Source organism: Lonchura striata, chromosome 1A (genome assembly GCF_050655825.1).
Source record: "Lonchura striata isolate lonStrDom1 chromosome 1A, ASM5065582v1, whole genome shotgun sequence".
NCBI lineage: Eukaryota > Metazoa > Chordata > Aves > Passeriformes > Estrildidae > Lonchura > Lonchura striata.
In genome coordinates this window covers 52,528,678-52,544,291 of record NC_140741.1, presented here as the reverse complement: position 1 = coordinate 52,544,291, position 15,614 = coordinate 52,528,678, and the positions used below count along the sequence as shown (strand labels likewise).

Sequence of the window (15,614 nt, the reverse complement as noted above, 5' to 3'; positions counted from 1 at the left end):
CAGTGTCCCTTAACAGTCAGGAGAGAGAGTCACACACAACACTGGAGGTCACTTCAGGTCTATTTGCCTTTGGTTGTACTGGGAGACTGCAGCTACATTGCTGGCTTAGGTTGCATGAGCTGCACGAGCTGACACTGAGCCAGAGCACTCAAATCAGCTGTTATTGTGTCTTCAGACACATGTAGTATTAATTTAGTATTAAGTATTAATAATCAATAATTATCAATAATTAGAACACTGGTAATAATAATAATTGAGATTATAATCATCCTTGGAGCAGAATAGGTTATTTATGAAACTGGTGCAAACACAGAGGAATTTCCTGCTTATGAGAGTATACATTGTTTATGACTTTCTGCAAAACTGAAACAAATGCATGATGATATAAAAGATCTCTAGTATATTGGCCTGAAGGCAATGCTACAAGTTATTTTTCAATTAATTTATTGCATTCAGTTACTATAAACAGATTACTTATCTTCCATGGAGTGAACTTAAAACATCTGAAAATGTTTTTTTCTTTATCCTTTGTAAAATATGTTTATGCAAGTTTTATTTTTATGCCTAATGTGGTATTAAAATATTTTCATTTGCTGTGTATTCCATAAAACTACAGGCAGACTGTGAAACAGCAGTGTGGCATTTAAAGTTTGACATCTATTTTAATGGCTTAAGTTTTCCTGTAGTTAGGTTTAAATGTTTGCTACACAATATGTCTCATGAAAGGGTGCAACACACGTCTGCAAATGGAGTGGCAGGGCATACAGTAGAGCATATGGCAGATTATATAATCTTTAAAGACTAATAGAAATTACGTTACTGCACATATTTTGATTTTTCTTCTAGGTAAGGGAACGACTGAGGGTTTCTTTAGAAAGAGTCTCTGCACTGGAAGAAGAACTAGCTGCTGCTAACCAGGAGGTAACATAAAATACTTTCTCCCCTTTTGAGATTAAATTTCTCTAATACTCTGTCCCATGTGTTCCCTGTCACTTTCTTCAAAACTGTTAGGAAAAAAACCCCAACAGACAAATTAAAAATGAAACAAAAACTGAAGAAAAATTACATTCTGAGTAACCTTCTCAGTGAGGCTTCTTTAAGGTCATTGTAAGATTAATACAACCTTCTGTTTACCAATTTATTTCCTCCTTCTCTTCCTTTGCGAGCAAACCAAAATCCAAGAGCTAGAAACAAATTCCCAATTTTCTCATTGGACTTGAAAAAGGAGTGAACCAGCAAATATTCAGACACTATAAAGAATTCAATAACCTGAATTTCCATTTTACTATAAAATTAAGCAAAACACATGGATATGTACTGGTTATATAAATATTAACATTGATGAAGGAAGGATTATGGATGACTGTGAAATGTAGGTTTGTCTCTTCCCTTTTAACGGCAGTGTATCATGGTGAACTATGGTGCCATGTAACTATGGTGAGCTTGGACAAGAGAGATTCTTTCCTGTTTGCAGACTGTTCTCTTTTGTTTGAAAGGGTGTATACTACACACATGCAGAAAGAAAGTTTGCACCCTAGAGAGGTGATTTTGAGGCCAGATAATGTAAAAAATTAAGTCAGCTGGTGACTTTACCATTTTCCTCATGTTCTGAACCCACCTGACATGTGCTTTAAACACTGTTAAAAATAAGCCAGATAAGCAAGTTAAATTAAAACTATTTTGGGTTATGGCCATTTTGTGGTGCCATTTTATTGAGAGTTCAGATGATAACTGAAAGAAGCCACAGAAAAACTTAAATTGTATCAAGCAATTCTGGAAAAGTGGAATAGCCGTAAATCAGAATAATGTGTGATAAAGTAGAGACTCCTAAAGGATTTTTAACTAATTTAGACTGGAAAAGGTAGTTTCTTAAATTTACTTCTTAAAAGCAGGATCTTCAATTAAGATATTAGTACTTCTTTTTTATAAGTATGATAAACTGTAAACCTATTAATATGTTTTATTCATCCCTTAGCTCTCTGAAATATCTACACTTTATGAAAAAATAAGGTTCTTCTTTCAGAAGGATTCAGAAAGATTGTGTTTAAAATAACATAGTTCCACTATGTTACACTATGTGTTCTGTTATTTGCGCTAGCATTTATTAAATAGCAAGCAGTCATTCTGGTCAGTCAAGCCAACTGAGATGCATTGCATTCCTCCAATCCCTCCTGCTCATCATCCAATTAAATCCAAGTTCACTTCACTGGGCATAGGACCAGGTCTTTAGAGAATTGCTTTGCTATTTGGAATTTTAAAAATTTAGTGAAACTTTTTAGACAGTAAGGAATAAAAGCATGCACAATGAAATTAAATTGAAATAGGACTTCCACAGCTTTTCTTGCCCCAAATCCTTGGAAATGTTAAACATTTGTGTCTACATGACGCTGAAGACTTTTAGAAGGACACTGAATCAATCAAGCATAACGTGACCATTAACACATTCTGAATATTGTTATTCCAGTTTCCTTTGAGGGACTGTTAAAGCTGAAATTCAATTAAATAATAATGAAAAAAGAAATGAGAAGAGATGTGGAAGAGAACAGGCAGATTATTTTCAAACAGTTATGCATTTGAACAAGAGTTCAGATAATTTTTTACACAATTAATCATTTGAGTAAGTCAAAATTAATTGGAGCACTGCAGTATTTAAGTCTAGTTTTATGCTAAATACCACAGTGAATACACAAGCAATAAAGCACTTTAAAAATTTATTGTACTGTATATGAAAATAAGTGGGCTGGGTTTCTAGAGGAATTGAATATATAGTTTTCAGTTATTTCTGTAGTCCTGTCCTGATGCCTGTTCTCCCATGAGAATTAGTATTTTCTTTCATATCCATTTTCTCATACATATTCTAAGAGTGTATTATATTCAGGATTATATCTAAACATAAAATGATGATTGTAAATTATCAAATTACTTTAAAATTATGTTTAAATATATGAGAAGTAGCAGATAAAAAGTAGCAGAAATGTGTATGTAAAGATATTCCCTCTTTTGAAAGCTTGTGGTTGTGGCTCTGACACTGCAACAGTGAGAAACTGCAGACACTCCTGAGTATTTATTGAAAATGTTCTTATATTAAAATAGGCCAAAAACTGGGAGAGAACAACTGCAGTTTTCCATCATTAGCAGTAACTAAGCTCTCATTAACAGTCGTTGTGGCATATACATACATAACAAAGGGAGTGAAATAGTCTGTAACTGGCAAAGATGATGTCAGCTCTACTTGCTAACAGAGTCTTGCAAAGCACTTAATATTGGATAGGCAATTGTAACACACCTTGAACTCTAAACTCCAGAGCAATTGGGGTGGGCGTTTGGACCTGTTGGGGGAACTCAGCTTATGTAGTTTGTGTAGCTAATGTTTGTATATAGGTACACAAGGACAATAGAGAAGGAGTTTTATTTTATGAGTTTATATTTTATTAAAGCTTATATATTATTAAAGAGTGGATTAAAAATTCTTTAAATATATCTTTTCCTAGGGGAAAAGATTATATTTTATATATTTTATTTTGCTGCAACTGATTAGTGATTGTGGAGGGGGACATTGTACATTGTAGCAAACTGAATTGCTGTTAGTGAGTTTTTGTGCAGACAGGGGCAAAATAACTGCAGTAATATAATTCCATATTCATCCTGCATTTTTTTAATTTCTGCTTACACTCAAAGCCATTACTACTCAACTGTTCACAACTAAGAAATGTCCTGCTCATCATCTAGTTGTAGACTAGATGAGTAGAAGATACTGTTAACAATTTTTTTGAGAAATTTCCCTTCTGTTTTTAATTAAAACTACTGTAAAACACAGCTATATTTGCCTACTCCTTAGGTGCTTTTAAAATTTTGCTGGTTCTCATCTTCTTCCATATAACCTATGGTCTCTCCAAATAGTTTTATTGCTGAGGGTTATAATTTGCTGTTAGCAATTGGACAAGCTGCAAGTGGACACCCAGTAACAAAGCTTAGTGGTATAATAGTGTTATATTATTCTATGAATATTTTCCAAGGGAAATGTAAGGTTTTTCAGTGAGTGTATGAATATTTGCAAAATTGAACAACAATCTGCTAACTAGGTTCCTTCTTATACACCAATTTGAGAAAAATGAGTCTCATTGGCAAGAGAAGTGAATTTATCTTCACAGTTTTGTCATTCATGATCTTAAGGGGAATTAACTTCAATGTTGAAGATACTGACAAGATAACTACTTTTGTTCTAGTGCTTTAGAGATACTCCTATTACTGCTACAAATGTGAATCTTTGTTAAAGCTATGCTGAACTACACACATGCAAACAACACACCAAGGTTAGTCATTAGTGCCATATGTTCCCAGGAACCCAAGTGCTATCAGCTTCCACAGCTCACGACTACATAGATTATAGACCAGGACCCATAGTAGCAGCTTTAAATCCATTTCTGCAGCAATGTGCAGTGTTAAATGACAACTGCTGCAATTTCCATTAACAGATCTCCGTATTTCCAAGAGCCTTCAACAAATAGTTAAAAAAAGGACATACCAAACAATCTTGAAAGAATTTTTCCAACTTTTTTTTTTTTATAAAATCAGGCATTGTACATAATTAGTACAATACTGGAATTATTTTTTTAATAGCTGTGCTTAATTTGCCCATAAATTTTCTCCTGTGCATTTTAAACAATTAGCCATCCCTTGCAATATCTTCTTGTGTTAATAAGAATTATATGATAAGTGGCATTCCAAAACCCTATTTTGTTCTCAGTTAAAATGCTGGCTTTTCCATTTTTCCTCATTAGTAGAAACTGTGGCATGAAAAATATAGCCTTACTTACATTTATTACCTCAAAGGAATAAATGGAACTTTAGGAACTCAGAAAACATTGGGACTGCAGAATATGAAATTGCAGAAACTACTGATATTACTGTATGTATCACTATACTACCATATGTTTTTCCTCAGCATTTGTTCCAATTGCCAATATTATTTCCAAAAGCCAAATAACATTATATTGCTTCTGTCAACTGACACATAGATTATATTTTAAAACACTCAGGCTTCATTCTAAAGCCTCATTGTTACAATTGCTTCTGCAAAAGTTTGCTTGAGTTTGAAGCTAAATTTAACTCCTGGAGCTCTCAGAGGTCTTGCAGGTCTTTTGGATCATAGCTCACTGCTTCAGGTAACTGCATACATTCACCATAGGTTTCTTCCTGACAATGGGTTAGCTTATTCATTAGGGTACTCTTATGCTAATTTTACAGCATTTTTAAACGCATTAATAAATTATTTACATCACTGAAAAGAGAAGATGGTTTGAAATTTCTGATTCTTTATGTTCCATACCAGAGACAGCATAAAATGTATATGCTTAATCAGGAAAGAGTTTCCAAATACTGTGTTAATTGCCAACCTTCTGCTGCTCAGGGCAAATCAAGAACACAGTAAAAAATGCAGTAAAATTGTTGCAGCTGAGGACAGTTTTGGCTCTGACCATGAGGGGTGCTGGAGACATGACTGTGATATTGCTACTGCTAATGAAATATTCTGTACTAGTTAATATGTATATGTATTTCAAAGTGAAGTCTTAGCTAAATGTGGTATGTCCTTTTACCTATGGCTGCATATGAAAACATATTTATATGCCTAGATTTTTCAGTTCCAGTTAGGTTAAGGCATTTTTTTTTGCAGGGGTTTCTTGGTGGCCTTAGGCTTTCTGTGTAAATACAATTCAAAGTGATTTTTGGAGTAAAAGTGTTGTAAAAGGAATATGTTACTGGGAAAAAATAGATGTGCATTTCTTCAACATATGATTTACACAAAATTTCATCAATCCAGAATTTAGAAATTATTGCTATCAAAACATTGGATGAAACTGGGTGGAATTCAGGGATCTTTATTTTTTTTTTTTTACTGAAGGCCAGGCAAAGGACTTGTATCTGTTTCTGATGATGTGAGGCATACATTTCTTTTGCAAAGAATCTGAAACACCTTCCTATATAGTACCTTCTTTCACCATATTTTCTCAGAATGGTGCTACCACAAGCTACTGCTTTCTGAATATCTCCAACATGTTATTTTTTTATTTATTTATAAGCTATAGATTTGCAGAGGTCTGACTCTGAAGAGATATTCTTTGTGGTCTGAACTTTAATTTAAGTGCCTATGTAAATGTAGCAAAATATATCTTTGCTGCAAAGTTGCACATAATTAAAAATATCTTGATTTGAAATGTAATTTTAAATGCTATATATAATTGCTTTTTAATCTGCCTTTAACCTTAGCCATCTCATTAAATGTTACCTCTGCAGAAAGTTATTGTTGCCCTCAAGTTTTAAATGTGGCAATGATGCAAAATGATGACTTTTTGGTGATTATTTCTTATACTACATTCTTTACAGTATTAATTTATTTCTCTGCACATTTCAATTAGCATGTGTAGCATGGCAATTGAAGAGGTTGAAATTTAATACAGCAGCACTACAACCTTCATTGCCTAATTTTTTTACAAATTGAAAAAGAACTAGGCATAAGAAATAGTCAGCTAAGTTGCCATAACTATTTCATAACTATTAATTAATTCTAATCTGAATTCTCGGAGGAAAAAAAAAACAAAAAACACTAAAATACTTTGTGAATATTGAGAGCATTGCCATAACCTTTTCTCACTAATTTCATGTTTCACTAAAATAGAGCAGAATAGGTCTAAAATTTCAATGCATTTTCCAGATAGCAACTGAATAATTTCTATTGACATATTTGAGGTGGAACTCACTACTGCATTTGCAAGAGTAGTTTCTTAGTACAACTTCCATAAACTTCTACCACAGAAGAAAAATCTTCAGATTTGGCTACTAAAAGAACATACAAATTCTAGCATGACAGCAGATAATGATTTTGCAGATATTAGTATTTTTATAAAAAATCTCAGTGAATTAAGCCAGTTTATGTGTTTACCACAGTGTAGTGTGTGCCATGCAGAAATTATATATTAAATACAGTTCACCAGCTTTGGTCTTCTTCACAAACAGGTTTGCAGAGCAGAAATTTGTTTCTGCTCAAATGTCTTAGGGTGTTTTCAAAAGAGATCCTGAAATGCTGTGTTCTCTTTCCTCTCCATTTAGCATGTGGCCACCTGTAACAAATCCTAAAATACCAATGGCATGTTCTCATTTTGCATTGTCATTTTGTCTAAGTTCAATGCCTCCTATGTGTTCTTTAGAAGATACCACCTTGTGTCTTCTAAAGGATTTGTGTCTCTGTTCACGTATTTTTGGAGCACTTAAGGAAATATGTAGCTGAAGACTGAAGGTTTTTATTCCTTCACAAAGACAGTGTGATTAATAGTTTTAATAAAATGTTTGATATTGTATGTTTTCTAGCTCATGTGTATTTCTTTCTATATATTTTTATAGTCTTTAGAATGTTATGTCATAAAGACAGTTGTTATTTCTGGTTATATTTTCTAAATATTCTAAGATCCCAAGTATGAATGTATTCAGCTGCTTCAGAGCTTTACTGCTAAGGAAGGATTCAGACTCTTGCACTGAGATGAAAGATTCTAGCTTCTAAGGATCTCCATTGCAATTTTTATTTTTTTCCTCAGAACTTTGTGTCATGGCTAGGAAGAACTAGAAGAACTTCTTCATTTTATTTACTTGTAAAATTCTTTGTGGGATTTTTTATGTAAAGTATAAAATTAGAGTATGACTAGAGTAAATTTCAGTGTTACAGATTTATCATTGAAGAGCAGACTTTTGTTCTGCTTATTTTAAAAATACCCTGAGATTGTTTGCAGCCTCTGTTTTTTTTGCTATGACACATCCCTGTGTATCAATATGAGTGTGCAGATTTTGCTCTTAAACAATTGTAAGCTGTTATTTGCATTAAAGGAAAAGAAAAATTTAGGTTTAGTAAAATAATGCTTAAGGGAGCATGGCAAAAGGTAAAAAAGCAACGTTAAACTGTGACTTGCTACTTCCTCATTCTTTACTCTTCTCCCAAAACCTGCTGTGCAGCTATGAACAATTGTTTAAATATACATTAAAAGAGCAGTGAGATCGATGTTTGAAATAGGTTTTGCAAATCTCTTCAAATCTACTTCATTTTTATGTCTGACAGAAATATTTGATTTAATGAAACATTGGTCCCCCATGATTAGAACCTTGGGTCATTTAATGCCTTGATTCACTGAATAAATGATGACTAGAGATAAAAAATTCCTCATTTCCTTCAGATCTTGAAGCACAAACTTTCCATAAAATTAGCATCTTTATCAAAATGAGTATAAATCTATTCCAGGATATTCTTTTGTGTGTCTGTGTTTTGAAAGCATTTGTTTTATAGATTGCTCATTGTGAAAACAAATTAGGTGCTAGTACTATAATGTAAAAATAAGAAATCTATCTATTAAAACTACTCATACTATTCTTCCAGTTAAATTTTATATTCTCATTTTTTAAATTCTTGTGGCCTAAGTCTTCTGACTTTTGCCTTTGAGGAGATTGTATTTTTCTATGTATTAAAAACTGTGGCCAAATCTTAATTGCAATTTAGATTGCAATTAAGTAGCAATTAGTAGCAATATATTCCATCTTGACTTTGATGCTGAAGTGCTTGTATTGCACATTTTTATTGCACATGATTGTTACTGCATTGCATTGCTCCCAACAGAGCTCCAGTAAAGGAGCAGGATGCCATTTTGTGGCAAAAAGAATACTGAAACATGTTTCCTGCTCTGTAGCACTTAACAGTATAAATTTGTCTCATGGTGTCCATGGCTCATGCCACTGCTGACCGGACAGCATTACTGTAAAGCCCAGGTACACAGTGACCTGTGCAATAGATGTAGCAAGCAACAATTACTCTTTTTACAGGAGCTCTGTAAAGTGTCTCATAGGACTCAGGCTCATCTGATACTCTGAATATTCTTGCTCCTGAAAGCATAGAGATTAGTTCAGCTGGGATGACTGGTTAGTTATTTCTACAGCAGAAAAAGTAGGATGCAATCCAGTAGTTAATGGTTCATAAGTATTCATAGATTGACTTGGCTAATTGCATAACTTGATTTTTGACAGCTTCTGGCTGTAGTGGCATCTGTTCAGGTGCACATTCTGTCATACAATTGTTGTTTTGAGACCCTGCACAAATCCTGGTACACTCTCTAAATCCTATCACATTGACAGCACCTGTAACACATGCTTAGGAGTTAAATACTGGGTACATGTCCCCTCACCCCAGCTCCATGCCTGGTTTCTTAATGGAGGAGAGGTTGGGGCTGCAGATAGGAAGGAGGTGACTGTGGTCTCCATGGGGTCCTGCACCTAAATAACCGTAGGACATCATCAAATAATACAACAACTCTGCAATAAATCTGCATGTATGGACAGTTTTCTGGATCTCATGAGGTTGAGTTATTTGAGTTATATTGGGGGTCTGTACAGTGTTTTATATTAATCAGCAAAGAGACATCACAGAGCATGCCTGACATTACTGCACAACAGCAAATAAATATATTGATATATGACAAAGCTCTGTGAAGCTGAAGAAGATGCCTCAGAGATTGATAAATAGATCTCCTCTACTTTATTACAAAATAGAAAAGCTCCAAGTTTGCAGATTTTGTGGATCTCTAATTTATCACACATTCCTCACCCAAAGCAGAAAAAACGGAGAAAGAGGAATTGGCATGGCAGCCAAAGAAATACAAGCTGAGAAAACCCAGGGATCACACAAGCCAGATGTGTGGTTGAGCATATTTTACAATCATTTGCCAATACACCTGAAAACTCCAGGAGATTAATGAAATTGGAAGGTTACTTGTATATGGTTAGTTTAGGATTGTTCATAGTCAGCACAAGATTAGACACCAGGATAATTTCAGTTTGGATTTAATGTCATCTGTTTGGCAATCTGTTTAGGGAGCTTAACAAATCAATGGAATTCAACTCTCAGCAGACCTGATTTCATCAGGTTTAGTTAGCAAATGCCTTACTTTCAACATATCAAATTCCTAAAGTAAAAGATCGTAGTGGATGGGTAAAGGTGTGCTTAGCTGACGTGCATTGTAGAGGTCACTATTATATGTTGAAAGTGTATCTATGGAAATTTTAATGTCTAATATTTAATTTGCCCACAGTGTTCACAGAGTGCCTCACAGGAGACATCAGAAAGAATATATAATTTCTCTTTGATCTGTTATTTTGGGAATCATAAACTTTGAAATGGATGCTATTTTATCTTGCACTGGAGGTATGAATTCAGGTTTCAGAAGACAGCTGATTATCTTTCTGTCTGTGTCAGCTTTGGGGTCATTTGAAGTTTGTCATTTGACACTTGTCAAATAAGACATTCAAGCAGATGAAGATAGTTTCATTGCAAAAATTAGACTTGCAATATAGGACTACAAGGCAAAATGAATCTTTACTGGGAATTATCTTTAAGCAGATCCATCTTGATGAAAATGTAAAAAACATACCCATTATCCTTTGTTTTTAATCTGCTGGAATAATGAATGTATTGTTTTAAAATTTGCTTAATTTCTTCAGAATGATTATTCAATTTTCTGTAAATTTTTAAAATATTAGATATTTTGTTAATATTATTTAATAACTCTCAAATTAGATTTTAAATAGTATAACAAGATCATAGTATCTTTTATGCTTATTACTCTCCATAATAATTTTTAATGTATGGATAGATTTTACATGCTGCATTTGTGTAAAATATTTAAATTCATGACATGGGTCAATAAATAAAATCAACATTAAGCTTTGCTAGGTTTATATTTATTAAGCAGTATTCCCATTAACATATGAACCAGAAAATGTATCATTTGTGTTTTCCTATTGGATCATCTCAAGCCTAGAATGTGCATGCAGCTATAAGAGTTTTCGGCAAATTCATAATTCAATTAACTAGCAAGCCTTACAAACAATGAGCTAGCATATGCCTGTAAAATAAATAAATATAGAAATAATTTTACTTGGAATTCAAAACTGTAAAATATATTTTGGGTTCAATTAGGAAATTTCAGCATTGGTAAATAATAATCTTCATTAATGCTAATGTAGACCATCAGTGTATAGGAGAAATTATTATAAGAGGAGCTGTAGAGGATTTGACTTTGTTCAATCTATAGAAAATGAACCTGCTTTCTTAACTTGGCACCTGGAGAGTGTGGTTTGAACACCTTTAATCATGTAGAATATATGGTTACATACAAAAAAAAAGGAAAAAGAAGAAATCATATGTATCATTTCACTGCATTAGAAAAGGCTGTCAGATTACACTCTGAAATAATCCTAAAATAAAAACATTATTTTAGATGTTACACGTGCTAGGAATGTCCTTTGTAATTAAAAAATAGAGAAAATTTTTATCAGAGAAGTCCATATCCTTGATCTTCACTAGAAAAACCCAGGGGGGGAAATTACTACCAGTATGAATGTTATTGAAAAGTATTGAGATCTTGACTAAAATTAAATGGATACACTTGGTTTTAAATACTTGAAATACAGACTGTTACTCACTACTGAGATTCAATTTCAACAGAGTGGGAATGAAACTTAAATTGGAAATTCTTCAGTTTGTACATGTAGATCATGGCTTTGATATTGTTTAATTGTAGTTCTAGGATAAGGTTCATTTCCTTTGTGGATATTTCTCATAACCTATCTGTTTTATATTTTTGTGTTTTCTACAATCAGTAGCAGAGATGGTGATTTTAATACAGATACACTGTATAGGAAGATGTGATAAACTGGATATTCATGCAAAATAGTGGTTTTCATAACAGCCATGTCCAGTCAAAATAAACCTAAACAATCTCAAATCTCTAGGTGACAACAAAGACTACAAAATATCATTTAGGGAAGAGTGCTTTTACTCATAGGGACATATATTGGTGTAACCAAAAGAGGAAAACAGATTTTCAGTGTAAATAGCAAAACACTCTTTTTCAAACTGAGCAGTATTTTTCAAACTGAATTATATATGTTAAATGGGTGCTTTTCAATTATGTACTAAGAGCTTGATGTACTAAGAACAACTATATAAAGTCTTAGAGGTACAAATATCTGTATATGTTAACATAAATATTAAATATACACATGCATGCTACATGTACATGTTTCAATAACTTGTATATTGTTGAAAGAAATTAACATTCTAATATCTCTGCCAAATCCATCCTCAGCTCTGACAAGCTGGAAATCAGACCCTACCAATGAACTCTGGAAATTATGAATACTGGTCTTAATTAGAGTAATAATGAAAGAATAATGGTTTTGCTACTATTTTGTTGAGCGTGGTAAGGAAGTAAAAGAAAAGTAAGAGAAATTAGTCAGCAGGTGTCAAAATACACAATATAATTCAACCATGTAATTGATATTTGTTACTGTTTTTCTATTGTGCTAGTCTCTGTAAAAGAGTTCTTTCACTGTGTCGTATTTCATACAAATTTTGTGACAAATTAAAAGTAGTACATTTTTGTTTACTTCAATAAGGTTTTCTGAAGAGAACATGCTGAAATGCGCTTGGTAATCTGTGAAAAATCTTGACAGGTGCTCTTCCTCACAATAGGACCTGCACCATCGCTTTACATTGCTCCTGTCCTGTTTCCCAAGTGCTCCTACAGAAATAAATGGTGCATGCTCTGGAGTACTTGTAATAGCACAAGACAGGTATATACACAGTAATAATTTGGTGCAGAATTCATAATGAAGCAAGGGAGACTAATAAACCCTACTGCCTTGTTAGTCAAATGTTAGTCTATTACTACTTTTAAAGTACAAAAATGCCTGCTGAGCCAGACGTTGAGTTCAGACAGGGCCAGGGCTCAGTGATGGTGCAGTCGGGCAGCAGCAGGTCCTGCAGCCAGCCGAGCTCCGCAGTGCCCCGGGACCACAGCGCCCTTGCCACCAGCGCCAGTGACCGCCACGGGCGCGCCGATAAAACACTGAGAGCTAGCACCTTGTCAATAGTCATCACAAGCGCAGACCATCAAGAGTAAAGGACCATGGGGTTAGGATTGTCATGTTTTCTGTTTAAAATTAGCAATCTGCCGCAGACTCAGAGCATTTGCAGTCATTTTGGCATGTTGTCATTTATTGTGTGCGCTTCAGTGACATGAAAGCAGGGTCTGAAAGTGCTCTCCACCATACAAGCAGGATTGCAGAGAGCAGTGCCAACATCAAGATTGTAAGAATGAAATAATCAAGATGTGCCAGAAGCTGCAGAAGCAAGAGGTTTTAGCTTTCTTTGACAGAACTTGGAGTATAGGAGGCAAAGACTTAAAGTGTAAAAGATGTGTAACTGAGGGCTGAAGCTCGGTGTGCAACCACAAGCATGCAAGATTTGTTTTCATTACTGTCTGACTTTCTAGTATTGTCTGATCTCCAAGGCTCCCTCATGAGGATGATTTCACTGTAATTTGTATTTCTCCATAACAATGAAAGCTGAACAGCAGTCTCAAAAAGGGAGAATCCATTTTGTAAATATTTTTAAAATATGTATTACTCATAACTCCCACATTTTTTAATTTTAATAAAGAAGTATTTTTCTTTATATGTTAGGACAGGTGTTAAAGGACTTAATTGTGTAAAGTTTCTAGAAAGCTCACCTTTAAATAGCAATAAAATACACTGAAATTCCAGGCAAATAGAAAATAAACCTAGCTGAGAGGTTGTCAGTCTTTTATCTAAAAGTTAAATTTTTGCTAAAAAAGCCCTACTTGAAAATTTGACCAATTCTTTTTGGTTACATCATTAAATAGGAGAGAAGACAAAGTGCTAAGTTTTTAAAAAAAAAAAGTATTAAGTAAAAAAAAAAATAAGTATTAAAAAAAAATTAAGTATTTCTAGAACACTTAACTGCCTGAAGACTGAAACTGTAATGAGGTAGAAAAATGGCCACTAAACAAGTTTCAGCAGCCGAAGTACCTGGTCATTTAGGATTTTGTATGTTTAGAAATGGATTCTGATCTTAAACCTCTCAAATAATTCTAAAATAATTAATTTGCAATATACCCAAAGTAAACATGTAAAGTAGTGCTTTTCCTGCCTCATTTTGTGTCTGATGAGAGACTTCTTCAGATCATTACTGACCTATGAATTAGTTTTCTGTTCTATGCAGTATTTTAATATTTGAAATCAATATTCCCTTAATACCTAGATTCAGGCTATTAAGTGTATAGGCATGATACGTAGATTTGGCCATTTATGGAAGTGGAGACCCATTCAGATTTTGAGTCTGAATTGCTGAATCTCAACTTCATTTAAAAAAACATGATTCAACAGTGTCTGTAGATAATGGACACAAATTCTGCTAATTTAGAGGGAATCTATGTGGGTAGTATAGTGGAGGTATTTACCAAAAATTTAAAATCAAAAAAAATGGGCTTTGGGAATGTTGAAATTATCTTTTAGTTGAGACAGAAAGGCAGAAGTTGTGTAAGGTTATGTTCAGAATTATTATGACAGAGTAGGGCTTTTAAAACTGTGCCACTTGTTCTGAAGTACCTTTGACATCTGGAAGATAGAATCAAAACCAATGGAAGTTCTTTCAGGTTTTGATGTGCCTTGTGAGTCATAAAACTAACATGCAAAAGCAAGAAGAATGTTGAAGATCAGTATGCCTGTGAGAAGAGAACAGGCTGAAGGAATCTTTTTAGATTAAGTGGTGTTTTCATGAACTTAAGCTACAAAAGTTAGAAAGGTCCAACTAAAAAAGTGTTAGTCTACGTTTTGTTCTTAAACTGACAATGCTTCATTTTTCTCAATCAAGAAAGAAAAAAAGGAACTTTTCAATTCTGGTGAATGAGCTTGGGAAATAAAGCAGAGAGCCAAATTTAGACTTTATTTGGACTCAACTATGGAGATACTTGAAATTTTACTCTTGTTTAGAGTCACATTGAAAGGTGCTACTGTGGTCCAGATCAAGTGTGCTAAATAGGAAAATAATGTTTGTAATTGTAGTAATGGAATACAATCATTTGAGATCCAGAAGCAGAAGCTGATAAGCACAGAAATTTGATGTATTTGATAATATTTTAGAAGATACAACTTGGACTTCAGTGTCTATTTAGGTTGATTGTCCAGTTTTGGGTACAACAATCCTAAATGATATTTATCCACATTTATTTTCTGTTAATGTATCTTGGACCATGAGAGAGGGAGGGTGGTGGTATTTTGATTTATTTTCAGCAGCTATGATGCCATCTGCAAGAATATTAACTTTTGCTTTCCAAAACAAAGAATATAGCATAGAAACCATTAGGAATTTAATGTTAGAGATTAGATAGTATGGAGGTAGTTGGAAAGGTGTCTGTGGACATGTTTTGTCATAGATATTTTAAGCTGGATGTCATAAACATAAAAACATCAGTAGAAAAGATAGATATTTATCAGAATATTTATCTGCATTTTCTTACCTAGATCACTCCTATTATTGCTGTGTGCTATTGTAATGATCATTAGAATTTAAGAGGTTTTGGACTCTACCTAGGAAAAATTTAGTCATTTGTGTCTTCACCCATATCATCAACCTGTCTTCCATGTTTTGGCAACCTGTTTAAAAAATTACATAAATGGTTCTGTGATTAAATTACCATATTTGCAAAAAATTTGCACAT

General features: G+C 33.7%; 1 protein-coding gene across 11 annotated transcripts in view; it reads left to right on the top strand.

Moving 5' to 3' along the window:
- PPFIA2 (PPFI scaffold protein A2) overlaps nt 1-15,614 on the top strand; it is a 286,279-nt gene that overhangs the window by 191,177 nt on the left and 79,488 nt on the right. For 9 of the 11 annotated variants that reach the window (XM_085570345.1, XM_021528045.3, XM_085570344.1 and 6 more), the window contains one exon: nt 847-921. The exons of the other annotated variants lie outside the window; for them this stretch is intronic. In XM_085570345.1, coding sequence (XP_085426471.1) covers nt 847-921 — 75 coding nt within the window. The remainder of the gene's footprint in view (nt 1-846; nt 922-15,614) is intronic. 11 annotated transcript variants of the gene reach the window in all.